A 27401-nucleotide genomic window follows, 5' to 3' on the forward strand; every position below is an offset into this window, starting at 1 on the left:
GAAACGGTATTATGGAGGGAGTCTTTGGTGTCACCCCAGTTTACCCCAGTGTGGTCCAGTGTTTACCTATCCAGTCCCCGAGTACCCCCAACAGCACACATTTTTGTTGTAGCCCCAGACAAACTCACCTTATTCAACTCACTGAGGTCTTGACGATTAATTGACAAGTTAAATAATGTGTGCTTGTCCGGGTCTACAACTAAATGAATGCTGTTGGGGGTATTAGAGGACTGGAGTTGGGTAACACGGGACAAGTCCACATAACAAAACACACTCTGTCTGGGCCATGAGCTGGCCATGTTCAACTAGTCTGTGACATCAGAGAGCTCTGTGACACACTCCCTTGTAAACGCCGCTAAAAGGAAAAGACCAGTCATCACTGAAAAAGAGTGATTGCTTTTTATGATATGGATGGATTGGATCCCAGTGGAGTCATTACTGGATCTCTTTCGCTCAGTTCTCTGTGACAAGGTTTTGGTATTCCCTCCCTTCTAACCCCACTGGCTCTGTACACTGGCATGACCATCTCCAACCATAAACAGTGTTGTTACATGTACTCACGCCAGTCATGCAAACTTTTGACACAATTTCCCAGTGCCAGCCAGAAGAAGCAATTTTGATATTTCCCAAAGATATCATTCCCTGCGTGGTTGTTTAGTTATCACATCATAACAGCTCCTGAGCTCTGACCCTAGTCTCCTTAATGTCTCCCCCCCCCCCACCACCACCACCACAGGGGATAGCTATTCTCTCCAGTACAACCCCCCGCCTGTAGAATTCTCAGCCCCTCCCCTTAAAAAATGCTCTCAATGTCAGCACTTTAAAAAAAATATATATATTAAAGACCCAGGCTGTAGTTCAGGACCACTGTTGGCTTTATATGTTGGCTTTTTGTCCCCATCTGTTACTGGACATGACTATGACAGTACTGTGCTTGTTGGTAGCAGACAGTATGTTAATCCTTGTTGTCATTACTGTTGATATTCTCATTGACCGTAAAGTGGAAAAGGAGAATTATGCAATCCTGTTTATTCTTGTTTTTATGGTAGTGTTTATTTGTCATGGTCTGTTAGTAACCACTAGTAACCGCTGCTTCCATAAAAGATGAGTGATGCATCTAGGTGTCCATAGCCAATGGGCATCCTTCCTGGAGACACCAGCGCCAAGCTAAACATTTGGACAAACACAGAGAATCAGAGAATCACAGAGGCACACACAGCTTCGACTGTCACTAACACCCAGAGGATAGAACAGTAAACCAACAGTTAAGTTAATTCCTTATGACAAGACCAAAATCAGAGAGGCTGGGCAGAGCACCAATTATGACTGGACCGCTTAAATATAACCCCACTCACATATCTCAATGGAGGAGCAAGAGATAGGACTTCACTACGGAATGAGTGCCTCCCTTCAAATGTCAACTGATTCACCCACGGCAGACACATGGTTCTTCTATCAGCCTGCAGTTAAATGGTTCCGACAGCATTTACTGTCAATATCACTACAAGTTGTAGTACTGTAACCTGACTATCAACCGTTCCTCTATTGACATGACATGAATCAGTTAGTGAATCTGATGGCATCTAACAACCATTTGGATTACCAACAGAAACAAGTAGTGAATACAGATCATCTGGAGACAGGACACATTTTGTCGAGCTTGTGGATGGTAGACTAGACTGTTCAGGTCCGTTAAATTGATCCAGAGTGCAGATTAGTCCATGATTTCTCTCAGGGTTAGAGTAAGTACAGGCAGAATAGATCACATTTGACCCCTTCCCATGAAATCCTAGATGTCAAAGGTCCTAAACCACAGAGGAAAAGCAGGTCAATGGAGTTGTGCAAATCCCTTTTAGCTAACACCAAGAGAGGAACAGAGGAGAGGTGATACTAGGAATGTAAAAATAGGAGAATCCGACCCATCCACCATCAATTCACTGTCGTTTTGTAAAAACAAAAACTAAATGCACATGTCATACTGTAAACTCCCTTAGCCTGCACCTGCACTTAGAAAGTACTGGCTGGTCAAGTGTTCTGTTGTGCAGGACATCACCTCTCTTGGCTTTTAAAACATCTGACATTTTTTACACAGACTGACAGACAGACACTACACTTCGAAGGGATTCACAGAGGAAAAATTGTTATGCTGTGTTACAGGCATGATTATGAGACGCAACATAAGCGGAACACAGTCAGCCAGAGGTGTGCTTTAAAGGCATGGATTTAGACAATTGTATACCTCTCGACCGGTTATTGGAGCGCCCATTAACTCACAGAATGTTACTGATCCAGTAACAATGAAGTGGATAGCTTCTGAAGAGAACACGACAGTGAGGAATCTACAGTATTGTGTACGTAGAAAGGAGTCAATAACAAGAGGAGGCAGATGGTAACCAAGGCAGACACACAAAGAAACGTATTAGAGAATAGATACATTAACGTGTGATCCCAGTCCCGGAGCTAACAAATATGCCCCTTTTAATACCAATGAATGATAAAAACGAGCTAAATCACATCACCAGTCACCTTAGATTGACAGTGTCAACCGTTGAATTTGTATCCGTTGTTTGATTTTTGAATGTGTAAAATATCTGGGTGTATTCTAACTCATCAACACTGAAATGAGTTAAATTCATAAACAGTTGGGTAAAACCATGAAGAATGTAGCTATCCTGAAGATGAAAGAGATCTAGAGTGTAAATGAGGAGGGCTAATGGACAAGGCCTCTCAGGTACCACATCACAGAGGGTTTATAGCCGCTCTATTGTGGGCCACACAGACCCCTGCAGGCAAAACGACACCAAACACGGGTTATTAAGTGACCATTTGCTCCAAGCTATAGTGTGCATCTGAATACTTCCCACTGGCCACAGACTTCAATTCAAAGTCTATTCTACTTTGTTCAACATAATGTCATTGAAATGACATGTAAACAACGGTTGATTCAACCAGTGTGTTCCCAGTGGTTATGTAATGGGTATTCTACAGCTGCTGCACTGCATACAATTTTGGAGAATTATATCGTGTGCCATATGCATAAAATATTAAAGGACTTACATATTTACACCTTTACCCACAAATGCCCATCACACTTATTTTCAAGTCTGTCCTAGTAAATAAGTGTGGTGGGCATCCTAATTTGATCTATGAGTAGCTGGAACCCGACACCCAGTGCGCGCGGTAAAGATCAGTGTATTCAAGGAACATGTATAGCAAACGAACGTCTCCAAATCGCCTTCCACATTACTGAAATCTAACCCCAGGACATTAGGAGAGTGACATACTCCTAAAGAGATCCCAAAACTGCGACCAGCAAATGGAGCGCCAGGGGTGTTTTGGAGATGTGAGTTTGCGTGTACTTCTGTTTGTACTTGCTGTTTGGTTGTGCAGAGGTCGAGAAAAGTAGGGCGGACTCTTCGAAACGTCAGCGCGCTCAAAGCTATAAATCTATCCAGGCGGTCTTCTGCGACTCGTACAGCGTGATGCGCAGACAGCTGCACATCTGTACTGACAGTGCCAGTCTGGAGAGAATATACAGAGCCCGCATGTGGACAACCATCTCACTCCTTGCACGGACACCACTTGGATATAATGGAGAATACACATTGCCCTCGTTTTTTATTAGAATACCAAGTCCATTGGGGATATGAAAACATCAAGTAAATCTTCTTGACTCTATGTTGGTCCGGTGGATGATTTGATTTTCTCTCATTGAAAAAGTTTAAGGTAACACGTAATAAACTGTCTCTCTAAAGCGGATTCGGTGCCGGTAAAGCAATTCGGGGTCGGTAAAGCTGATGTCTTCATTTGACTCCTTGCAGTTGATGATGGTGGATCTCTCTCGGATTTCCAATGTGGAAACCAGCATCCAATTAGTTTGCGATTGAGCGCCTGGATAGACAGCGCAGAGGCTCTTTGGCCAGCTAGCCACTTAAGCGTGTAGCCTACCTGTGGGCAGACGCATGGTTGGGCGCTCTGTAGGGTACAGAGTTCCATTAATTATGAGTGGAATTTTTACTTATTTTTAATTTGTTTTACATTGTCATTTAAATTTAACGCATCGGATCTTGTTTATGTGATCAGATAAAACTGTACAGTCTGAATATATAATTTGGATACAAGTACTTTCATACTCACCACGGAACGTTAAATGCATCGCTGTGTGTTGGACTTTAATACGGATACAATTGCAGGTCTGCAAGGGCCAGATTTAAGGTAAGCACATTCCAATCAGTTATTGATTGTGCAATATTATGTTTTTGTAAATGAGACGCACTTGTGTAGGCTATGTAGGCTGTTAACCTACTATAGTATTGATGAAGGAATTTTGAGGATATCAGAACTATTCTGAATGTCGATCAGCCTACAAAGTAAGCATTCACAATGGATAAAACACGTACAAAAAGGGAAAATAAACATTCTAACACGCATTAACAGTGTGCCAAATGTTCTAGGTATTAGTTGCAAATCGGAAGTCGTTTATTTAATGCATTAAGTCTATTCAAGTACACCCTATGGACATACTTTAGCTGCAGCCAAATGCTCAATTAACAATAGTCACATAAGCAATAGGGATTCACCATCTGGCAAATTTCTACTGAACACAAGCCAATGCTCTATGCATGGTGCGTCCATAAACGAATTTTGGAGTAAAGGCGCACCCTTTGCCTGTGACGGCCATCCATTTCAGTAACACGCACTCGTAAATAATCACTCAAATAGGTCAAAAATGTGTTGTAATCGATGTGTTTTGGATCAGAATGTCCATCATATACAAAAACAATAATTAAAACGACATTATTGTAATATCAATATTTTGTATCATGTAGAAGCTATGGAGGTCCCTAAAAGTAATAGGATAGTTCAGTATGAAATCATATTTATAGATTATATCTAGACCATGTCAACCTAAAGACCATGGGCTAACAGTTTATATTTAGCCTACATATAGCGTTTATAACTTTCAAGCTATATTTGACCTTTTTGTTGAAAGATATACAATTTGATACAATGTAAATAATGGTCTCTGAAGTTTGTTAATTTGGATCCCCAATAGCTGTCCCAAAACACAAAAGCCAACAAAACATCAAGCAAGTTGGCTTGCTTCACTGTTGTTGAATGGGCATAACCTCTTGACATGAAGGATGGTTGCTATTGCCAAATGAATTTCGAAAGATGTCATCATGACTCAAGACTGTTTTCTGCACTGTATCAAAGCAGGTCAACAATGTGCCAGTCAGGAGCTACAGTATCTATTACACCTTATTCCCATCCTTCATAGAATCAACATCAAATATTCATGCTTGTAATATTTTCTTGCAATTCAAAAGATGACCAAACTATGCCCATTTTGGCACTATGTCCTATGTTTCCTGTGTTCACAGCCTACACATATCTTTTAACATTTTCATCTCATTTGTAAATGTAGGATTATTTCAAAGGTTGATCACACGCCTGTTTTGTTTTCTTGCAGCTTCCTTCATAGGAACTGAGTCTAAGATGAAGTTATGGAATGTTTTGGCCACGTGTTTGTTGCTCCTGAGCTCCGTCTCCACACGCCCCCTCTACCAAAACCTTCAGCCAGCCAAGAGAGCTCACTACTCGGATCGGTACAGTGATTCTCTGTCCCTGTCTGTGGAGGAACCAGAGCCAGAGTTCCAGTCAGAGTCTCACAGCCTGCAGGAAATCTCCATGGAGGATAAATGTAAGTCAAGACTCTGATAGTGTTTTATCACCTGCTAAAGTGTGAGTCAAATATACTTTCTTCTGATTAAAGCTCAAATTCTTGGTTGCTACATCTATTTTTGGACTTGTGATATATACCCATTGATTAAATCAAATTTGATTTGATTTGATTATTGGAGAATATAACTTATGAACTGTCGTACCCCATCAGATCCCCAAATACAGTTGAAGTTGAAAGTTTACATACACATACATACACATTAAAACTCATTTTTCAATCACTTCACAAATGTCTTGTTAACAAACTATAGTTTTGGCAAGTCGGTCAAGTCAAATCTACTTTCTGCATGACACAAGTAAGTTTTCCAACAATTGTTTACAGACAGATTATTTCACTTATAATTCACTGTATCACAATTCCAGTGGGTCAGACGTTTACATACACTAAGTTGACTGTGCCTTTAAACAGCTTGGAAAATTCCAGAAAATGATGTCATGGCTTTAGAAGCTTCTGATAGGCTAATTGACATAATATGAGTCAATTGGAGGTGTACCTGTGGATGTATTTCATCCACATGTTCATCCTTATGTTTGGAGGAAAAAGGGGCAGGCTTGCAAACCTGAAGAACACCATCCCAACCGTGAAGCACGGGGGTGGCAGCATCATGTTGTGGGGGTGCTTTGCTGCAGGAGTGGATGGTGCACCTCACAAAATAGATGGCATCATGAGGTTGGAAAAGTATGTGGATATATTGAAGTAATATCTCAAGACATCAGTCAGGAAGTTAAAGCTTGGTCACAAATGGGACTTCCAAATGGACAATGACCCCAAGCATACTTTCAAAGATGTGGCAAAATGGCTTAAGGACAACAAAGTCAAGGTATTGGAGTGGCCATCACAAAGCCCTGACCTCAATCCTATAGATAATTTGTGAGCAGAACTGAAAAAAATGTGTGCGAGCAAGGAGGCCTTCAAACCTGACTCAGTTACACCAACTCTGTCAGGAGGAATGGACCAAAATTCACCCAACTTATTGTGGGAAGCTTGTGGAAGGCTACCCAAAATGTTTGACCTAAGTTAAACAATTTAAAGGCAATGATACTAAATACTAATTGAGTGTATGTTAACTTCTGACCCACTGGGAATGTGATGAAAGAAATAAAAGCTGAAATAAATCATTCTTAAAATAAAGTGGTGATCCTAACTGACCTAAGACAGGGAATTTATACTTGGATTAAATGTCAGGAATTGTGAAAAACTGAGTTTAAATGTATTTGGCTAAGGTGTATGTAAACTTCTGACTTCTACTATATAAGTTTGTTTTACATTGTTTATAATGTAAATGTAAACAAACACTGTATAGCCACAAAACATGGTTAAAACTATCATTTTTATATCTTGGATGGTCAGTCCTTGTATCCATTGCTCTGCATATTAATTTGAGAGTGCTTACATTTCTCCAGGCCAATCCCTGAGCTTTTAACTAAAACAGAGGCGGGGTGAATGCCTTGTTGTTAATTCAATTAAGGACTCTCGCTTTAAGATCAGAAGACTAATAAAGTGGCTTGATGAGGCCCTGTTGCAAAACCATAGCAATAACGTGACTGCAGTACTGAGTAGTCAACTGGTTCTCAGTTCCTTGAAGTGTGTATGGGTTTGAAGAGGGTGACAAACACGACCGCTGGAAAATGCACATTCAACATACCATTTATGGTTTGGTACCCAGTTTGTTCAAAGGCCCGATTATCAAAACAAACGGGGTATACTCCGCCCAAACATTTAACACAAACCTCAGAGAGGATACATATGTTTATGTGATGGCCATAGGTTGCCATGTGTTCCGTATGGCACATACAGGATTATGTGTTTTAAATAGAGTCGGGGGCGCTCCTTTGGTAGGAACACACTTGGGTTAAAGTCTTGCAAGCCATGAACTTTTGCTATGGATCATATTGTAGCAACTAGCAAGGCAAGCTTATCCCATATAAAGGGACAGCAGTCAATGTAATTGAGGGCTGATTGTTTGAGTTTGAGTTGATTATTATTTATTTTTTACAGGGACAGTGCACATTAATCAACATTTCAGTAAAAGTGATGGTTTAGCCAGCCGGCTAATTTTCAACCGCAAGTTGCTGGGCAGATTATTAAAAATAATTACAATAACAGTACAATACAATACAGACAAACAATGAGCAGTGAGCACATGCAGAGCCGCATAGGACAATCAACATGTAGCACGCAGACAGAACAACATAACACAAAAAGCAACAAAACAAAATCCATAAAAGCAACAGTGTTTCCACACCTCACAAGCTACAGACAACATGGAAAGATACAATACACAGCTAGGGAATATGATCACAAGTCTGACTGGCCTTTAGCCATGTCTTTATGTTTTTTTGTGAAGGTGCTATAGGTGGTGCAGTTGATGGCATTGTGTTCCAGACATGGGAAGCTCTCACAGAGAAATCAGATTGACTAAAGGTGCTTTTCCTTAAGGGAACTATACAGTCACCTCGCATGGCAGACCTTGTGGATCTGCTGCCATGGGTTTGGGTTTTCTGTTGAAGAAAAGTACTAAGTGGAGGGGGAGGAGCCGGGCCATTTCGGATCTTGAATACAAGACATGCGTCAGTGTATTGCACAATATTTTTGTGCTTTCTGAGGATGTAACAGTGATGATGGCTATTGGTCTTTCTATCAAGCACTTTGAGAGCCTGTTTGTAGACAGACTGAACGGATTTTCATGTTGTACAGCAAGCTTGGGCCCAACTAGTCAAGCATAATGTTAAGTGGGGGAGTATCATAGATTTGAAGTACAGTTTTGCTACCTATGTAGTCAAACAATTTTGTCTGAATCGGAAATTAGCTAGGTTGAATTTGGTTATTTGAGTTACCTTTTTCACCTACTTTTTAATTGTTGAAGGGCACTTCAACTGAGGCGCCCATGAGGCCAGACTAGTCATTGATAAATCCTGCTGACTACCTACTTCAGAGCAGTTTGTCTAACAGTAGGTTTAATTAAACAGTTCTCTCTACTGCTGTGTGCAGCATCACGCTGATGGTAAATACATCTTCTGCTGTGTGCAGCATCACGCTGATGGTAAATACATCTTCTGCTTTGGGCAGCATCACGCTGATGGTAAATACATCTTCTGCTTTGGGCAGCATCACGCTGATGGTAAATACATCTTCTGCTTTGGGCAGCATCACGCTGATGGTAAATACATCTGCTGTGTGCAGCATCACGCTGATGGTAAAAACATCTTCTGCTGTGTGCAGCATCACGCTGATGGTAAAAACATCTTCTGCTGTGTGCAGCATCACGCTGACGGTAAAAACATATTCTGCTGTGTGCAGCATCACGCTGACGGTAAAAACATTACTGCTGTGGGCAGCATCACGCTGATGGTAAAAACATCTACTGCTGTGGGCAGCATCACACTGATGGTAAAAACATCTACTGCTGTGGGCAGCATCATGCTGATGGTAAAAACATCTACTGTTGTGGGCAGCATCACACTGATGGTTAAAACATCTACTGCTGTGGGCAGCATCACGCTGATGGTAAAAACATCCATGCGGCAGAAGGAGCAAGAAATAGTGAGTGCGGCTCCTCAGTTCCAAACATAGAGGCTAGAGCTGACATTCCTCTTGCTTGTTTATCTTCACCCCCGTCTCTTTGGGACTGCAGGACCTGTGCCCTCTCCCTGTTGTGTTTTATCCCGAACCAAGTTAGAGTAAAGGAACATGGAAACAGATGCAGATCACAGGAGAAAGACTGGACAATACGGCAGAGTCAAAACCAACAAGGGCAAAATAGTGTTTAGGCTCATTTAAGCATCTTCGAGGGCAAGGAATTCCATTTGTTTAAAATAACATAACAGTCTTGACTTTACACAGTAGTAAACTGTGCAGCGCTCTAGATAAGGCATGGAACATTTAGAACAGATAAATGTTTTTCCCCTCACCTCATATTCAGTTAGCGGCGGTGAGTGACATCACCTCAGCCTGTTCTGTAACTTAAGACCGTTAACAATGCACCAAGGTGTAAACAACCCTGGAACTCAATGGGAGGTTTGGCCTTTTGTTTCGGGTGCGATGTCTGTGGTAAGCGATGAATCTTGTACCAGTTCCAAGAAACCTTTGGAGCCAAGTGTCTCTGCAGCTGATCCACTGCCTCTAGAGATACTTGTGTCTGGCTTCTGGTGCATGCTCCACTAGGCTAGAAAAACTATGTGAAGTGAAGTATTTAATACAAACATCTTTTTGTATGCCTTGTCAGGACTTCACTTTGTTCTCAGTGGAGCGTTACACCCGGCAGACGTCAGAACTGATCTCTAAATCATAACAAACGTGATTCTGGAGAACATTTGAAACAGGTGCACGGGGAGAGCCGGGAGGTGTTGCTGTCGTTTGGGCTGTGGAACAATTGTGTCTGACAGCTGGTGTAGAATAGGTGCTATCCCTGTCTGTCTGTCTACTCTATCGTCCATCCGCTGATAGCCACACAATAGAAGGTGCTTAAATCAAAGGGCACAGGGTGTCTAAACAGATTGGTCCCTGGCTCACCCGATCGGTGGTATCGGGTGAGCCAGGGACCAATCTGTTTAGACACCCTTTAGACACTCTGTTTAGACACTCTACTCTATCGTCCATCCGCTGATAGCCACACAATAGAAGGTGCTTAAATCAAAGGGCACAGGGTGTCTAAACAGATTGGTCCCTGGCTCACCCGATACCACCGCGACGGCCCAATCAGCCGTGGAGCTGGGTGGATCAGATGACCTGCACGCTGGCAGTGGGACAGGTAGGCGGGTGACTCCCAACGGCAAGAAGAGGCTGGGCTACTGACACCTCTACCTGGCAGATAGACACACTACACAACCTGCCTGGGTGCCCTGTGCCCGCCACACACAGGCCAGTCTACTGAGGCCTGGAGTAAATCATGCCAAGGCTAGCTTTAAGGGCATTCCTTCTCTACTAACCCCACCTCCACTGAACGAACACACATTAAAACAGAAAAAAAACATCATACACCTGACATTCATATTGGGTAATATGATTAGTGTCATACTAATTGAGTCATTTCACAATAATATTTTCTGTGATCTTCTGAGTGGGTTGCCAGACGTTTAAGCGATGCGGAGAAGGAGGAGGGAGTTTACACTATAATGGAATCACCGTGTATTACATGAGGATCAAAGGGCTCTCTGGGGTTTTGTTTCCCTCTGCAGATGGCGGAGGGCTTCCTGCATGTTTTGAATTTGAAATAGAATAAGTGCTGAAGAGAGATGAAATCGTCTCTCTCCATATCACAATCCATATGATTCCCTTCTAGCGGTGCTTTGAAGCTCTGATTCAGTATTTTAAAAAGGGAAAGAGAAGGTGGTCTGTTCCAAGAAGTATAACTAGAATTACTGAAACAATCTTCTGTATGGAACTGTCAACTGTAACAGTTATTGAAGCATCGCTACATTGTCACAGGGAAACTCTATATTGATTTAACATTCAAATGGATGCCATCACTATTTTTACTTCTATTGTTTATTACTACAGTATATGTTGTCACTTTAATGCATTGACTTTACTATTGCATTAATCAGTCATTTCCTCTATGCATCCTCTCTCTTACAGATGACATCACAGGCCCATATCCGGACCAGTTTGATGACGTAATGGATTTTATCAAGGCTACCATTGGCAGACTGAGGAGATCATCGGAGCCCGCCGGCGGCTCAAGGGAAAGGAGGGAGCAGAGAGAGCAGGAGAGACAGAGAGGAGCAGCAAACACGGACCGAGGAGGAGGAGGGAGAGGAGAGGGGAGAGGAGGACGGGCAAGAGGAGGACGCGCGGAGAAGAAGAAGGGTCGGGGTCGAGGGGGCAAAGGGAGGAGCAGTGAAAGAGGGGAGCAGCGGACGAAGCCGGTTGAAGGCCGTGGCTGCTTGCTAAAAGAGGTCCATCTCAACGTGACCGACTTAGGTCTGGGCTACCAGACCAAAGAGGAGCTGATCTTCCGATACTGCAGCGGCCCCTGTTCAGACGCAGAGACCAACTATGACAAGATCCTCAACAACCTCACCCACAACAAGAAGCTGGTCAAGGACATACCTTCCCGCACCTGCTGTCGACCAATTGCCTTTGACGACGACCTGTCGTTCCTGGATGACAACAACGAGGACTACCACATTCTGAAGAAGCATTCCGCCCGCAAATGTGGTTGTGTTTGACTCTGGGACAGATGAAACGAGAGAGAAAGGCAAAGTGCTGACAGACATAAATGAAGCAGGCAGTGACATAAAGCCTCTCGGAGGCTGGCACTGCCTTTTCAAGGGAAGGAACACAGTGGAAAATAACAGAACGTGAGACGGATAGTCCACTTCAGTGGTGTCCATGGCCAGTGTTAGCGTGTCCTGTCCTACTCCCGAGAAGCTGCAAAGGGGTGAACAGGGATGGTGTAGTCCCCAAACCTCCAGTGATTTAAGCTGATCCAGAGCCCAAGTCAGGTCACAGTGGAGAAGGGACTCCTCTATGTTCTAATGCCAATTGATGACTGACATGAACTTACATTGGAATTCAGTGTAACAGCCCATTAAAGAGACATTGTCAATTCAGCTCAGTATTCACTTCATGGTTGGATCCCGTCCTTGGAGGTCTACACGGATACTGTCTCATTTACCTGTTGAACCATGCTGTTAGACTCAAAGGCTTGCCTGCAATGGAGTTGGTGAGACAGAACCAGACAGAGGAAATCTGGATATTGAAAGCTGGTCTGTTCCTCAAAACGTATGATTCTCCTGGGAGCATCTATTTTCCCAGGAACGTAGTCAGCTCCTGAGGCTCACAGTGAGAACAGACTTCGTCCTGATGAGTATTTTTAGCTGCAGTCCAGTGTGTTCTGGTTCCACTGCACAGACTGGAGCTTAAAGTTTACATTCACAATGAACGGGAGAAAAAAAAGTAGAGAGGACTCTTCAACCTGTTGACTGGCTTAGTCCTACAGCAGAGACTGTCTGGTGCTACACACCAATGTAAAATCCCAAATATTTCAAATTATATATGAGATGTATTTATTAAGATTGAACTAATTTATTGTTATTTATTGCAGTCCATTTGTATGATTTTCCTTATTTATTTGAGCTTTGTTTTGTCCTGGATAGTGCCACAGCAGAGCATGTGTTTTCTAAGGGAAATCAGATTGTGCTGAAACAACTGGGTTCAAGGTGCAGCCATAACCAATCAAACTCATCCTTTTGTTTCCAAACGCTGTACAGTTTGTATCTGAATTCCATGGTAGATAATCCTAAACCCACTGCCGATTCCAAAACATCATGGATTTATGAGAATAACATAAGGTATCAGGTTTAGGGAGGGAAAGCAGAGAGAAAGACAGTGTGGAGTGGACCAATTTCAACCTTTTTCTAAACAAAAAAAATCTTATCTCTGCTTTCCGATCATTTTGAAGGATGCCAGGTTTGAACGTCTTTGACAGTGTTCCTCATTTGTCACTAATGGAAAGCAGAGAGGATGGAGAGGCCTGGGACGTTAAGGGCTGAGGGCTTGGGAGAGACCAGTCAGCTGCTCCTCACTCCTAACTCTATCAAAGTAAAGGGGTAAACAGACTTCTGACAAAACCATGGCATGTTTACAAGGAGCATTCAAACCCTGCATTCTCGTTTTTTTTTTTTAGGACAGAATAAAGTCGTACTGCCGGTGGTTATCCCAGACAGCTGTGCAGCCTTCCCTACAATGATACTCCCCACATTAAAAGAAGACTACGTTGAATTATAGACAAAATAACAAAAGGACCTCAGGAGGTACAGGACAGGTTGGTTATGGGCAGCCTTCAGGACCACTGCTTTCAACGCACTTTCATTCCCGTTCAATCACACCATTTGCAAAGTAATATTTGACTGACCGCTTTACAAAAGACCACAAGAAAATCTCTGATATCATAATGAAAACCTTGAGGGACTAGACTGTGGAAAATGGACCCAGTGTCCTTTGGCCATCACAGTGCAGAAGTTGATGGTATGCATGTATGCTTGGCTGCCAGGATCTTATATCTCAACCCTTCAGCCTGGTCCTGGCTCTACACCAAGTCTGGGCAAAGGCTTTGTAGTGGTTACTGTCCCAGTAGGCTTTAGCGTTCCTGGGAGTGTCTCTGTCTCTGCTGTCTCTGCTCTGACATAGGTCTTTCTCACTGATCTGGGGTTAGTTTGAAAACGATCCTCTAACATGCAGCTTAGCCCACTACTCCCACTGGCAAAGGCACCCTGGTGTTTAAAACCATTTAAGGGAGATCTGGCTCTGTCACTCTTAGCCAAGCCGACATACATGTCTTAGGGCCAGACAGTACAACAAAGAGACGGACATAGATTGTGACATTACTAAAGGGGAGAGAGGGGAGCACTGGGGTAACCAGGCATGCTCAGTGTGAACACTATACAGCATACCATCAATCCTCACCCAAAACAACTACTTAACAGAAAAGAACACGAACAGAGGAATCTTCAGAGCATATTACTATAGTACTATGCCCTTGTCCATATAGAAGAGCTTTTGAGTAAAACCCAGAGAAAGGGAGCCCCAGAACAGGCCTTGATGTTAGCATGGATTATGGACCAGAGTATCTGTGCTCACCCAACAGAAACCAAGCCAGCTTTAGCCCCATAATCTCCCCCAGCACACAGAACAAATCCACGGCATCAAGATGAATTTAGGCCAAACACTGTCGGAGAAAGATCGACCCCTTTAATCACAGCATGCTTTTATCAATCATCATCCCCTTTAATAACTGATTTCTGTGTAAGCCTTTCCGGCAGCCTCTTGGGCCCTTACCTTTCCGTATGTTACTTTTAAGTGTGTGAACTGTGTCTGACCACTCCCCCTCGGTCTTCACATATGGTTGTTTCCTCAACTGTCAGTGTTCCTTTTCCTGTGTGTTCATAACGCTGGCAGTTATTTTGTGAAGGTAAGGTTTGTGTAAAAGCAGAGGAATCTGCAGTGCCAACACCAGGCAGAAAGGATTGCATTTTTTCGTTTTCAGACCCATGTTTGTGTTATAATCGCCTGCGAAAGAAAAGGTGTAATGTTTTGTGTTACTGAACCAAAGCCCTCAACAAACTTTATTTTTGTACAATACTCATTTTATAACTTTTTACAGAATTAAACTCATTTTTATCAAAAATGTCTGTCTGATGGTAATTGAATACTAAATGCTTGTTGCTTCAGTGAGCTGTAGAATCTGAAAAAGATTGCTGGGTTCTCGCCAGCCAGAAAGGTCTTTCATAACATAAGTAGTCTCTCCCCGACATACATTTGTGGAGAAAATAAAGAGAAAAGGAGACTGTTCTAAGACTGTAAGCAAGGCGAGTGCAAAATAATTTCTCATTGTGGAATAATGTATCATCGTGCTGGAGGTTGTCATCAGCACTCGAAGTTAGGGCGGGTCAGGGGAGAGGGTGGTTGAGGGTTGTAGGTGTGTGTAGGGAGTCGTAGGACCGGATTAGAGAGAGGAGATAGAGGCTCTCTAGTGCTTTACTCCTCGTGTTGTGCATTCCTGAACGCTGGCCCAGGGTTGTACGCTAAACAAAAGCTTGCTGTAAAGCGACACCATGCTGTAAATCGAGGCACTCAGCGGGAATGTTTCCACCGTGCAGAGAAGATATGTAAACGCCGATGAGAAAATGGCACAGTTGGCCAGGCGGAGTGAGTCAGTCAACTTCTGCCGGTGTGTATACACCTCAAGGTTGATTTTTTTTCTCCAGTGGATAAAACGAAAGCACTGATTATGTACACACAACTGTCCTGTGAGGATCAAGACTTCACGCCTGGACTACCGGCCAAAACCTGCCCCTCTCTTGAGCTATTGACGGCAAGGAGATGGGGACAAACTTGAGACTAAAACAGAGGAGAGATTTGATCCTCTGACTCCTCCATGACTTATACGGGCCGTGGTGCCAAACAGAGCCCCAACACACCCGTTGCCCACTACTAAAGGAGGCAGATGATCACACTGGGCATGGGTGGACTGTGATATCACCCATAGCTCGCCTGCATTCTAACATTGTGGCATTCCCGGGCCGGTAACAGACACTGCTGGAGCCAGTGGCTGGTGACGTCAGCATTTGGAATAGTAGTGCTGGGCAGGAGGATTGGGGCTTGGCTAAGCCACGCTCCTTTGGGAGTTGTTACGGCCTTCAGGACGTTTGAGGCTTTTTCATGGCGATCTGGCCACAGCCCAGATAATGAGCAGCTTTCGAGGATTTGTGTTAAGAACACGTTTTCTAGTCCAGATCTCTTGGGATGATTGTTTGTGCAGGCCAAAGTGCAGCACACCCTTTGCGATTTCATTCACTAAGAAGGAAAGACAAATCGAACCCTTTCCATGCCTGTCTTCAGTCACACCAGTGAAAGACAACTGACACTTTCTAAAGGCACTATAGTAGAACTGGTTGAAACTGAATGGTCTTCTCAATCCCACACAACTGTTTGGTGGGTTAACCAGAGGCTACATTCCGGGGGATTGTAATGAACACGGACATGTGATCCATGAACTGTATGGCATAGCTTTTTCTGTCACACTAACGTAATTATAGACACTACAGGTTGTACAAGAGATTTAGGACAACACTGCTGACTGTCGTCACTATCTAGTTTCCGGGTGAGGTGAAAGGAAGCGATTCAAGTATATTTAAAAAATGTCTAGCTATGCAGCAGCTTGTTACCCATATAGTTCTATTGGGTATGTATAACAGATATATTACCTGCTGATATGGACAGAAACATAACCTTCTAGTCAATTCATACCCCCCAAACTATTCTCCAACATGATGGATCGTAATTTACACCACATGGCATGGGGTTGTCTTGGTATTTCCGAACACAATCATTCATTTTCATGCAAAATGTTCACTTTTCCCATCAATATTTAGGAATGTTTGAGTCCTGCAAGTGAAACTGCGCACTAGAAATAACATCTAAATAAATATTTATTTGAAGGAGTGACTCACTGAAGAAAACACATGCACGTCCTTCAGTCCATGACTAAGACTGAGTGGACGTCCAAGAGGGTGAACTCTCTGATAGAATCCACCTTGATCTATCTGGTTTCTAAGTGGAGCAGAATGCATCACAATAAAATCTTGATCTGGGTTGATCTTGGACTCTACAGGTCCAAAGACAATGCTATGAGCATCAAAGAGATGAGGTAAAATGAGGTAAAAGAACTGCGAGTGTGACTTGGATGGACTGTCCCTTTTATTACGGTTTCTCAGGAGATCATAAACGGCACTACATTTGATTCAAGTACAGTAAAGTACAAAAACATGCACATATCCAAACACACCAGTGCACACTCGCACAAACACACACAAAGGGGTTGCTGCGGCTCAGATCTTGCGTTTCTTCCACTCTGGTTCCTTGTCAGCTTCTTCATCAGACTCCTCCTCCTCTTGAAAGATGGCATCTGGTTGGGTCCTGGCAGAAGACAGGGAGAAGGGGAGACAACTTACTACACATCTTTTACTTTGGTACAGTACAATACAACCATCCTTATTCAATCCAAATAAGAGGGTCGAATTCAGGGTCAAACCTCAACAGACAATGAAAACAGATGCGGGAGATGGAAGGGACAAGATAAAGAGAGAACGGAGAAGTAGTGAAAGGACATAAACCAGTGCGGCGGGACAGGATGAGATTAAACATTCCTCTATTTTTATCACTGTCTATTCTGAGCAGTGATTAAAAACCAACATCTGTCCTGTGTGAGTTACGGAGGGGATGTAAACACACTCAGTGAAAGACACACACATAAGGTTAGACTATAGGAAGGAGTACGGGAATTAAGAATATGCTCTTCCAAAACCTTCACTAGTTCCAGCACCTCCTAAAACACCTGCAGTATGCCTCCTACTCTGTGACTCTTTCCTAAGGATGTTTTATAGACAACACCCACTCTTCCAGAACTTTCATCCAGGTCATTCAATGATCAGGTGAGGGAGTTGTAATGCAATATCCACTCTGTTCTGTCTCATGTGTGTTCTGATACCAGACGGAACCCATTAAAACAGCCCAACAAAGGGAGTAACCGGTTAATTTGATTATGAAAGTCACAGTACCCTGATCGGAGCTGATCGTGGACTACAGGAAAAGGCGGGCCAGAGGGTAGTGCGAACGGCCCAGTACATTACTGGAGCCAAGCATCCTGCCATCCAGGACCTACATAATAGATGGTGTCAGAGGAAAGGCCATAAAATTGGCAAAGACTCCAGTCACCCAAGTTATAGACTGTTTTCTCTGCTACTGCACGGCAAGCAGTACCAGAGCGCCAAGTCTAGGACCAAAAGGCTATTCAACAGCTTCTACCCCCAGGACAATTTACATTGACCCCCCCCCCCCCCCCCTCTTGTAAACTGCTGCTACTCGCTGTTTGTTGCCTGTGCACTGTCACTTCACCCCCACAGTCGTGGCCAAAAGTTTTGAGAATGACACAAATATACATTTTCACAAAGTCTGCTGCTTCAGTGTCTTTAGATATTTTTGTCAGATGTTACTATGGAATACTGAAGTATAATTACAAGCATTTCATAAGTGTCAACGGCTTCTATTGACAATAACATGAAGTTGATGCAAAAAGTCAATATTTGCAGTTTTGAACCTTCTTTTTCAAGACCTCTGCAATCCGCCCTGGCATGCTGTCAATTAACTTCTCGGCCACATCCTGACTGATGGCAGCCCATTCTTGCATAATCAATGCTTGGAGTTTGTCAGAATTTGCGGGGTTTTGTTTGTCCACCAGCCTCCATCAGATTGACCACAAGTTCTCAATGGGATTAAGGTCTGGGGAGTTTCCTGGCCATGGACCCAAAATATCGATGTTTTGTTCCCAAAGCCACTTAGTTATCACTTTTGCCTTATGGCAAGATGCTCCATCATGCTGGAAAAGGCATTGTTTGTCACCAAACTGTTCCTGGATGGTTGGGAGAAGTTGCTCTCAGAGGATGTGTTGGTAGCATTCTTTATTCATGGCTGTGTTCTTAGGCAAAGTTGTGAGTGAGCCCACTCCCTTGGCTGAGAAGCAACCCCACACATGAATGGTCTCAGGATGCTTTACCATTGGCTTGACACAGGACTGATGGTAGTTCTCACCTTGTCTTCCCCGGACAAGCTTTTTTCCGGATGCCCCAAACAATCGGAAAGGGGATTCATCAGAGAAAATTACTTTACCTTAGTCCTCAGCAGTTCAATCCCTGTACCTTTTGCAGAATATCAGTCTGTCCCTGCTGTTTTTCCTGGAGAGAAGTGGCTTCTTTGCTGCCCTTCTTGACACCAGGCCATCCTCCAAAAGTCTTCGCCTTACTGTTCGTGCAGATGCACTCACACCTGCCTGCTGCCATTCCTGAGCAAGCTCTGTACTGGTGGTTCCCCGATCCCGCAGCTGAATCAACTTTAGGAGACGGTCCTGGCGCTTGCTGGACTTTCTTGGGCGCCCTGAAGCCTTCTTCACAACAATTGAACCGCTCTCCTTGAAGTTCTTGATGATTCGATAAATGGTTGATTTAGGTGCAATCTGACTGGCAGCAATATCCTTGTCTGTGAAGCCCTTTTTGTGGAAAGCAATGATGACAGCACGTGTTTCCTTGCAGGTAATCATGATTGACAGAGGAAGAACAATGATTCCAAGCACCACCCTCCTTTTTGAAGCTTCCAGTCTGTTATTCAAACTCACTCAGCATGACAGAGTGATCTCCAGCCTTGTCCTCGTCAACACTCACACCTGTGTTAATGAGAGAATCACTGACATGATGTCAGCTGGTCCTTTTGTGGCAGGGCTGAAATGCAGTGGAAAGGTTTTTTGGGGATTCAGTTCATTTGCATGGTAAAGAGGGATTTTGCAATGAATTGCAATTCATCTGATCACTCTTCATAACATTCTGGGGTATATGCAAATTGCCATCATACAAACTGAGGCAGCAGACATTGTGAAAATTAATATTTGTGTCATTCAAAACTTTTGGCCACGAGTGTACATGTACAGATTACCTCAACTAACCGGTACCCCCGCACACTGACTCGGTACACCGGTGCCCCCTGTATATAACCTTGTTATTGTTATTGTGTTCATTTTTATTATTACTTTTCATTTTAACCTACTTGGTAAATATTTTCTTCTTCTTGAACTGCACAGTTGGTTAAGGACTTGTAAGTATGCATTTCACGGTAAAGTCTACACTTGTTGTATTTGGCGCATGTGGCAAATAGAGTTTGATTTTATATTATGGCACCTTGGAGTGTCTTACCCTACTGACTAACACTAAATGCTTGCTAAGCACACATACAGGTAACTGCCAAAATAAAGGAAACACTTGAGTAAATGAGGGATACAAAGTATATTGAAAGCAGGTGCTTCCACACTGGTGAGTTAAGAAATTAACTTCCCATCATGCTTAGGGTCATCGTGCTTAGGGTACTGTATACAAATGTCCAGTTGCCCATTATTTTGGCTACCATGGCTAAAAGAGATCAGTGACTTTGAAAGAGGGATCTCAAAGGAACATAGGGGGTTTAAAGTGTGTGTGTGTCTCAGTCACCAGATCTCAACCCAATTGAACACTTATGGGGGATTCTGGAGTGGCGCCTGAGACAGCGGTTTCCACCACCATCAACCATAATTTTCACCCCATTCTGGAACTTTGAGGATTTAGAAATATAGAAATCCTACTAATTACTAGAGGGGCTATGGTCACATCCCTCCAATAGAGTTCCAGACACTTTTAGAATCTATGCCAAGGTGCATTGAAGCTGTTCTGGCTCATGGTGGCTCATCGCCCTATTAGGTTGGCGTTTCCTTTATTTTGGCAGTTACCTGTACCTGTATGGATGACGATGAAGAGGATGATGATAATGATGGTAACATCTCCATCACTCATCTCTGCACCTGTCCACTGGTGAGGTGATAAGCTATTGACAGACAATCAATTGGGATTGTGTCGCTATAATTAGACTGATGCATGATGCATGTGAACACCCAAACAAGCAGAGACCAGGGCCAAGAGAGGTGTGACTGTTGCTGTTACTCCCAGAGGGCCAAACCGGGGCCAGGCTACACTCCAACCTCACTCCCAGAGGGCCAAACCGGGGCCAGGCTACACTCCAACCACCCCCAGAGGGCCAAACCAGGGCCAGGCTACACTCCAACCTCACTCCCAGAGGGCCAAACCAGGGCCAGGCTACACTCCAACCTCTAGAGCAATAGCATCAACACGGGGAAATCTCTCTCAGGGGAGTGACCTATTCTTACACCTGGTCATTTTAGACTTCGATCATTCAATTGAGTTAAAAGGTTATATAAGGTAAAACTGTCAACCTCAATAAGTTCATTCACTCATTTACTGTTCCAACTAAAATACGATGAGCTTATCTCCTGCCAAACACCCTGCCATGAATTACATTGATATGGGCCTGTTCACACCATCAAGAGATCCGATACGTCTACAGAATGTGGAAGTTCTCCTTCAACACCTTTAGATCCTCAGCCAAGAATAGACCCGTTCTTTAGCCAGCGTGTCTGTGGACACTGAGGTGAAACACAAGCCCTCTCAGGTAGCTGATTGGTTGTTGGTGGGCCTCCAGGCCTAGGCTGCAGCTCTTTAAACATTCATGTGTCACCAAGCCAGCCAGGCAGGAAGGCTGGATCCTTAGCACAGCCACACTGCCATAAACTACACCCAGTGCAGACTCACCTTACTGTCTGTCTGCGTCATCCCAGGGGTGTGTGTGTGTGTGTGTGTGTGTGTGTGTGTACGTGTGGCCAGTCTTACTTGGTGTAGGCAGGGGCGACCCAGTAGGGGTTTTCGGAGGCCTCCTTGGCGTGTCGGAGGATGGCCTGGCGAGGATTGCTATCGTCTGTTTTGTCCAGAGCAATGTTCTTCACAATAAAGGAGGACAGAGTACCTCCATGGGCTGCCACGCGACCACCACGACCTGAGAGGAGACGACAACCACTGGATTAGGAACTCATGCACAAGCACAGACAGACACACTGGCAAAAGCATACACACCACCAAATATAGATGACAAAAAAAAGTTGACCACAAATTTAGTGACATGCAAGGAAACACATTCCTCTTGCGCCAAAACATACACACATGAGAACGTTGAGAAAAACATCCTCATCTCCGTAAGAGGGTATTTATGTTGTGTTTAAACATGGACTGGCACACACACACACACACACACACACACACACACACACACACACACACACACACACACACACACACACAGTGAGGCCCAGCTGAAAGAGGAGACTCCAGTGATATCCTGTCTCAGTGGGTTGGTGTCAGAGGTAGCTGTTAGGGGAGGGTTGAAACATTGCACAGTACTTTTAAAAGGTAGGTTAATCAGGATGATAAACAAATGACAGTGAATTAGCCAACAAGTCATTCTCTCTACCTCTTTCTTCCACTTTCTCCGTCTCGAGGAAGAAGATATGGGACGTTTCAAGAGGAAAACTGGGGTGTAAACTTTCTCATAGCATCACAGCTAAACAGACAGCTGGGAGACATTTAGTCAAGAAAGGTTGTGGCAGCACCTCAGCTTATTTAGGGAGGGTCAGGTAGAGCGTAGAGGTTGACTGTATGCAGCGTGGACATAGGAGTTCACCTTAGTGCAGCAGTATGACTAGGCAGTTAGGGAAATGACAGTGGCCAAACGTGTTAGGAGTGAAAATCCCACAGGGGCTTAGAGTGAAAAGTATTTGTCACAGCGTGAAAATCTATACTGCTTTGTGACCTCGAACTGCTGCTGTATTACTGTAGAAAATATAATGTAGTGTATGAGTGGCTTTGGATGAATGTGTCTGCCGTCTGGTAAGCAAAGAATGATGGAGTCAATTCATTTCAAGAGGAAAACACTTCCAACAGTCAAGCCCCTGGATGCACCTGCCTTGGGTAAAGAAGTGTTCCTACCACCAGTAATAACACTAGTAGACAGCTATAGTGGCGTTATTGGTTGTGTAACATTAATAACAGTAGACATATGTAGTGGTACATAACTGCCAAAATAAAGGAAACTCCCAACATAAAGTGTCTTTATAGGGCGTTGGGCCACAACGAGCTAGAACAGCTTCAATGAGCCTTGGCAAAGATTCTCTGTCTCACCAGTCTCCCACAAGAAATTCCATCATTTGGTGTGTTTACGATGGTGGAAACCGCCATCTCAGGCACCTCATAATGACAAACATGTTTTTATTTTTTGTACATTTATTGAAAATGAAATACAAAAATATACGTTTTCACACCCCTGTCAATAATTTGTACAAGCACCTTTGGCTGTGATTACAGCTGTGAGTCTATTTGGGAAAGTCTCTAAATGTCAACTTAGTGCATGTAAACTTCTGACCCACTGGAATTGGGATACTGTGAATTATAAGTGAAAAAATCTGTCTGTAAACAAGTGTTGGTAAAATGACTTGTGTCATGCACGAAGTAGATGTCCTAACCGACTTGCCAAAAGTATAGTTTGTTAACAAGAAATTTGTGGAATGGTTGCAAAACTAGTTTTAATGACTCCAACCTAAATGTATGTAAACTTCCGACTTCAACTGTGTGTGTATATACAGTGCCTTGCGAAAGTATTCGGCCCCCTTGAACTTTGCAACCTTTTGCCACATTTCAGGCTTCAAACATAAAGATATAAAACTGTATTTTTTTGTGAAGAATCAACAACAAGTGGGACACAATCATGAAGTGGAACGACATTTATTGGATATTTCAAACTTTTTTAACAAATCAAAAACTGAAAATTTGGGCGTGCAAAATTATTCAGCCCCTTTACTTTCAGTGCAGCAAACTCTCTCCAGAAGTTCAGTGAGGATCTCTGAATGATCCAATGTTGACCTAAATGACTAATGATGATAAATACAATCCACCTGTGTGTAATCAAGTCTCCGTATAAATGCACCTGCACTGTGATAGTCTCAGAGGTCCGTTAAAAGCGCAGAGAGCATCATGAAGAACAAGGAACACACCAGGCAGGTCCGAGATAAGGTTGTGAAGAAGTTTAAAGCCAGATTTGGATACAAAAAGATTTCCCAAGCTTTAAACATCCCAAAGGAGCACTGTGCAAGCGATAATATTGAAATGGAAGGAGTATCAGACCACTGCAAATCTACCAAGACCTGGCCGTCCCTCTAAACTTTCAGCTCATACAAGGAGAAGACTGATCAGAGATGCAGCCAAGAGGCCCATGATCACTCTAGATGAACTGCAGAGATCTACAGCTGAGGTGGGAGACTCTGTCCATAGGACAACAATCAGTCGTATATTGCACAAATCTGGCCTTTATGTAAGAGTGGCAAGAAGAAAGCCATTTCTTAAAGATATCCATAAAAAGTGTCATTTAAAGTTTGCCACAAGCCACCTGGGAGATACACCAAACATGTGGAAGAAGGTGCTCTGGTCAGATGAAACCAAAATTAAACTTTTTGGCAACAATGCAAAACGTTATGTTTGGCGTAAAAGCAACACAGCGCATCACCCTGAACACACCATCCCCACTGTCAAACATGGTGGTGGCAGCATCATGGTTTGGGCCTGCTTTTCTTCAGCAGGGACAGGGAAGATGGTTAAAATTGATGGGAAGATGGATGGAGCCAAATACAGGACCATTCTGGAAGAAAACCTGATGGAGTCTGCAAAAGACCCGAGACTGGGACGGAGATTTGTCTTCCAACAAGACAATGATCCAAAACATAAAGCAAAATCTACAATCTACAAACATATCCAGGTGTTAGAATGGCCAAGTCAAAGTCCAGACCTGAATCCAATCGAGAATCTGTGGAAAGAACTGAAAACTGCTGTTCACAAATGCTCTCCATCCAACCTCACTGAGCTCGAGCTGTTTTGCAAGGAGGAATGGGAAAAAATGTCAGTCTCTCGATGTGCAAAACTGATAGAGACATACCCCAAGCGACTTACAGCTGTAATCGCAGCAAAAGGTGGCGCTACAAAGTATTAACTTAAGGGGGCTGAATAATTTTGCACGCCCAATTTTTCAGTTTTTGATTTGTTAAAAAAGTTTGAAATATCCAATAAATGTCGTTCCACTTCATGATTGTGTCCCACTTGTTGTTGATTCTTCACAAAAAAATACAGTTTTATATCTTTATGTTTGAAGCCTGAAATGTGGCAAAAGGTCGGAAAGTTCAAGGGGGCCGAATACTTTCGCAAGGCACTGTATATATACTGCTCAGAAAAATAAAGGGAACACTTAAACAACACAATGTTGACTCCAAGTCAATCACACTTCTGTGAAATCAAACTGTCCACTTCGGAAGCAACACTGATTGACAATAAATGTCACATGCTGTTGTGCAAATGGAATAGACAACAGGTGGAAATTATAGGCAATTAGCAAGACACCCCCAATAAAGGAGTGGTTCTGCAGGTGGTGACCACAGACCACCCCACACCATGAGGCTGATGTTTTGGTCACTTTTGAATGCTGGCGGTGCTTTCACTCTAGTGGTAGCATGAGACGGAGTCTACAACCCACACAAGTGGCTCAGGTAGTGCAGCTCATCCAGGATGACACATCAATGCGAGCTGTGGCAAGAAGGTTTGCTGTGTCTGTCAGTGTAGTGTTCAGAGCATGGAGGCGCTACCAGGAGACAGGCCAGTACATCAGGAGACGTGGAGGAGGCCGTAGGAGGGCAACAACCCAGCAGCAGGACCGCTACCTCCGCCTTTGTGCAAGGAGGAGCAGGAGGAGCACTGTCAGAGCCCTGCAAAATGACCTCCAGCAGGCCACAAATGTGCGTGTGTCTGCTCAAACGGTCAGAAACAGACTCCATGGGGGTGGTATGAGGGCCCGACGTCCACAGGTGGGGGTTGTGCTTACAGCCCAACACCGTGCAGGACGTTTGGCATTTGCCAGAGAACACCAAGATTGGCAAATTCGCCACTGGCGCCCTGTGCTCTTCACAGATGAAAGCAGGTTCACACTGAGCACATGTGACAGACGTGACAGAGTCTGGAGACGCCGTGGAGAACGTTCTGCTGCCTGCAACATCCTCCAGCATGACCGGTTTGGCGGTGGGTCAGTCATGGTGTGGGGTGGCATTTCTTTGGGGGGCCGCACAGCCCTCCATGTGCTCGCCAGAGGTAGCCTGACTGCCATTAGGTACCGAGATGAGATCCTCAGACCCCTTGTGAGACCATATGCTGGTGCGGTTGGCCCTGGGTTCCTCCTAATGCAAGACAATGCTAGACCTCATGTGGCTGGAGTGTGTCAGCAGTTCCTGCAAGAGGAAGGCATTGATGCTATGGACTGGCCCTGCCCGTTCCCCAGACCTGAATCCAATTGAGCACATCTGGGACATCATGTCTCGCTCCATCCACCAACGCCACGTTGCACCACAGACTGTCCAGGAGTTGGCAGATGCTTTAGTCCAGGTCTGGGAGGAGATCCCTCAGGAGACCATCCGCCACCTCATCAGGAGCATGCCCAGGCGTTGTAGGGAGGTCATACAGGCACGTGGAGGCCACACACACACTACTGAGCCTCATTTTGACTTGTTTTAAGGACATTACATCAAAGTTGGATCAGCCTGTAGTGTGGTTTTCCACTTTCATTTTGAGTGTGACTCCAAATCCAGACCTCCATGGGTTGATAAATTTGATTTCCATTGATAATTTTTGTGTGATTTTGTTGTGAGCACATTCAACTATGTAAAGAAAAAAGTATTTAATAAGAATATTTCATTCATTCAGATCTAGGATGTGTTATTTTAGTGTTCCCTTTATTTTTTTGAGCAGTGAATATATATATTTTACACCTTTATTTAATTAGGCAAGTCAGTTAAGAACAAATTATTATTTACAATGACGGCCTATAGATTTAAGTAAAAAATTTAACTCGGCCACTCAGTAACATTCAATGTCGTCTTGGTAAGCAACTCCATTGTATATTTGGTCTTATGTTTTAGGTTACTGTCCTGCTGAAAGGTGAATTAGTCTTCCCAGTGTCTGATGGAAAGAAGACTGAACCAGGTTTTTCTCTAGGATTTTGCCTGTGCTCATAGCTGTATTTAGTTATTTTTTATCCTTGCTGATGAAAAGCATACCCATAACATGATGCAGCCACCACCATGCTTGAAAATATGAAGAATAGTACTCATTGATGTGTTGTGTTTGCTCCAAACGTAACACTTTGTATTCAGAACTAAAAGTGAATTTTTGCAAACGAGATGCATGTTTTTGAATATTTGTATTCTGTACAGGTTTTCTACTTTTCACTCTGTCATTTAGGTTAGTATTGTGGAGTAACTACAATGCTGTTGAGCCATCCTCAGTTCTCATATAACAACGATTAAACTCTGTTTATAAGTCACCAATGGCCTCGTGGTGAAATCCCTGAGTGGTTTCCTTCCACCCCGGCAAATGAGTTAAGAATGAGGCATTGGAAAACCTCCCTGGTCTTTGTGGTTGAATCTGTGATTGAAATTCACCACTCGATTGACGGATCTTACAGATAATTATATTTGTGGGGTATAGAGATGGTGTAGTCATTCAAAAATCACGTTACCCTCTATTACTGAACACGGAATGAGTCCATGCAACTTTTCATGTGATTTGTTAAGCACATTTTTTACTCCTGAACTTATTTAGGTGTGCCATAACAGAGTGGTTGAATACTTATTTACTCAAGA

The 27401-nt window shown here is 43.5% G+C and overlaps 2 protein-coding genes across 2 annotated transcripts in view; one reads left to right on the forward strand and one right to left on the reverse strand.

Moving 5' to 3' along the window:
- The first annotated feature begins 3503 nt into the window (after positions 1 to 3503).
- Positions 3504 to 16047, forward strand: gdnfa (glial cell derived neurotrophic factor a). Its single transcript, XM_020458163.2, has 3 exons — positions 3504 to 4215; positions 5474 to 5704; positions 11324 to 16047. Exons 2-3 carry the CDS (start codon positions 5500 to 5502, stop codon positions 11914 to 11916), a joined length of 798 nt encoding a protein of 265 aa, XP_020313752.1. The 5' UTR covers positions 3504 to 4215; positions 5474 to 5499; the 3' UTR covers positions 11917 to 16047.
- An 877-nt stretch (positions 16048 to 16924) lies between these two features.
- The window catches only part of wdr70 (WD repeat domain 70), an 80984-nt gene continuing 70507 nt past the window's right edge, over positions 16925 to 27401 (reverse strand). Inside the window, exons 17-18 of the mRNA XM_020458065.2 lie at positions 21511 to 21673; positions 16925 to 17167 (exon numbers count right to left, since the gene is read on the reverse strand). Of these exons, the coding sequence (XP_020313654.1) occupies positions 17080 to 17167; positions 21511 to 21673 (251 nt within the window). The 3' untranslated portion in view covers positions 16925 to 17079. The remainder of the gene's footprint in view (positions 17168 to 21510; positions 21674 to 27401) is intronic.

This window comes from Oncorhynchus kisutch, linkage group LG23 (genome assembly GCF_002021735.2).
Source record: "Oncorhynchus kisutch isolate 150728-3 linkage group LG23, Okis_V2, whole genome shotgun sequence".
Taxonomy (NCBI): Eukaryota; Metazoa; Chordata; class Actinopteri; order Salmoniformes; family Salmonidae; genus Oncorhynchus; species Oncorhynchus kisutch.